The sequence below is a fragment of the Blastocystis sp. subtype 4 genome (genome assembly GCF_000743755.1).
Source record: "Blastocystis sp. subtype 4 strain WR1 chromosome Unknown seqid_0786, whole genome shotgun sequence".
Classification (NCBI taxonomy): domain Eukaryota; class Bigyra; order Opalinata; family Blastocystidae; genus Blastocystis; species Blastocystis sp. subtype 4.
Window position 1 is genome coordinate 1 of NW_014568761.1, and position 1,626 is coordinate 1,626.

The 1,626-nt window shown below is 40.5% G+C and overlaps 1 protein-coding gene across 1 annotated transcript; it reads left to right on the plus strand.

The window, feature by feature from the left end:
* Positions 1-261: 261 nt before the first annotated feature.
* JH06_5826 (hypothetical protein) lies at positions 262-1,269 on the plus strand (the record flags this gene model as incomplete). The annotated part of the gene is made up of 1 exon (XM_014669257.1): positions 262-1,269. The coding sequence occupies one exon, from the start codon at positions 262-264 to the stop codon at positions 1,267-1,269; it is 1,008 nt and encodes a 335-aa protein (XP_014524743.1).
* Positions 1,270-1,626: the final 357 nt, after the last annotated feature.

A 1,626-nucleotide genomic window follows, 5' to 3' on the forward strand; every position in this document is an offset into this window, starting at 1 on the left:
AGTTTCGAGATTCATCGTCCTTTGAGTGGTTCTTCTTCTGATGCTGTTGTGTTTGATGCTACTGGAGTATTTGGAGTTGAAGACTGTTCTACTGTTGTTGATTCTTATTCTTCTCTCACTTCTACTACTCCTACTTCAGGTACTATTGCTGATATCATGGATCTTGATCCTTATACTACTGGTTACCTTTCCAATTCGGTTGGATCCTTCATTGAATGGACTGTTGAGAATCTGGAAGGAAGTAAATGGAACTCATTCAACATGGTTGGAGGAACTACTGTTTCTTCTTGGGGATTTGATATCATCGCCAATTTCAATCCTGATGACACTAGCAGTGAACAGGTGACTATTCTGAGTGCCATAGATCAATCAGTGATTGAGAAAACAAAGCCTCAGATTCCTGTTCCTGTGGCTTTGGCTGGATTCCGTAGATATCGATGGGAGGTTACTGATACTGCCTCAAGTACAACCTCTCTGGGTTCTGTTCACATGGCCTATTGTAAGGCTTCAGGTGATGTGTGTCCTGCGATTGGCAACTATCCTTCAGTGGCTGAAGGTCAAATCTCTCCTTCTTCTTGTCCTGAGGGTTACAGAGGTTATTCATATCGTGAGTGTTCTGGAGGTGTGGGTGAAGTTAACACAGATCATTGCTCCAAGAGACGTCCAGCTAGTGCTCGTTACACACAATCACGTTACACTTTTGTCATGAATACACAAGTGACCACTACTGTTCCTTCAGTGAGAAACATTGTTGATCGTTGGTACATTGATACTGGAGTGGTTCTTCCTAATGGATTAAGTCTGAATGCCCAGACAGGAGAGATTTCTGGAACTCCTACATCAGAACAGAGTTTGACAACATACACAGTATATGCTGAGAATGAATCAGGAGCAACTCAAGCAACAGTATCAATTGAGGTACGAAAGGGACAATGTATGGCTGAAGGAGTATTCCCTGTAACATATGTTGGTGAAACAGCAGTGTATGAGTGTTCGAGTCAGGGAAGCTATGTGGGAACTCAGAAGCGTGCTTGTATTCTTGGAAGTGAGAATGGAGAGTGGCAAAATGCATCTGGATTCTGTGTGTCTGTTCCACTGCTTGTTGTGGTTGTGTTAATAGTAATCATCATAATTGCAGTTGTTGTGCTTATCCTGCTTAGAACAAGCAAGAAGGCAAAGGCAAAAGGAGGAGTGAAGGGAAAGAAGACTGTTAAAACATCCAAAACTGCTGGCAAGCCTACTGCCTCTACGAAGAAAGTGAAGGTCTAAATTGCCAATTGGAATGGTTTGTTTGAATTAACAGTGTTTAGGTTTCACATGTACAAAGATATCATTCAACTCAATCTCATCAATACCACAAACATCACCATTCCTATTAACAATCCACATACTACAATCAATTTCAATAATGATATTCAACTCCCTAACCCTAACAGTTATATCACTCGATTATCTCTTCTTGCAGATGCCAAAATACACAATATCACATCCACTCAGATTGTTGTTATTGATGGTACTCAAATCATATTCAATCCAGGGACATGGGATATCAATCAATTGATGGATAAACTCAATACTGGAAATGCGATATTCAATCTAGTGATATCAGGGAAAGATACTTACAAA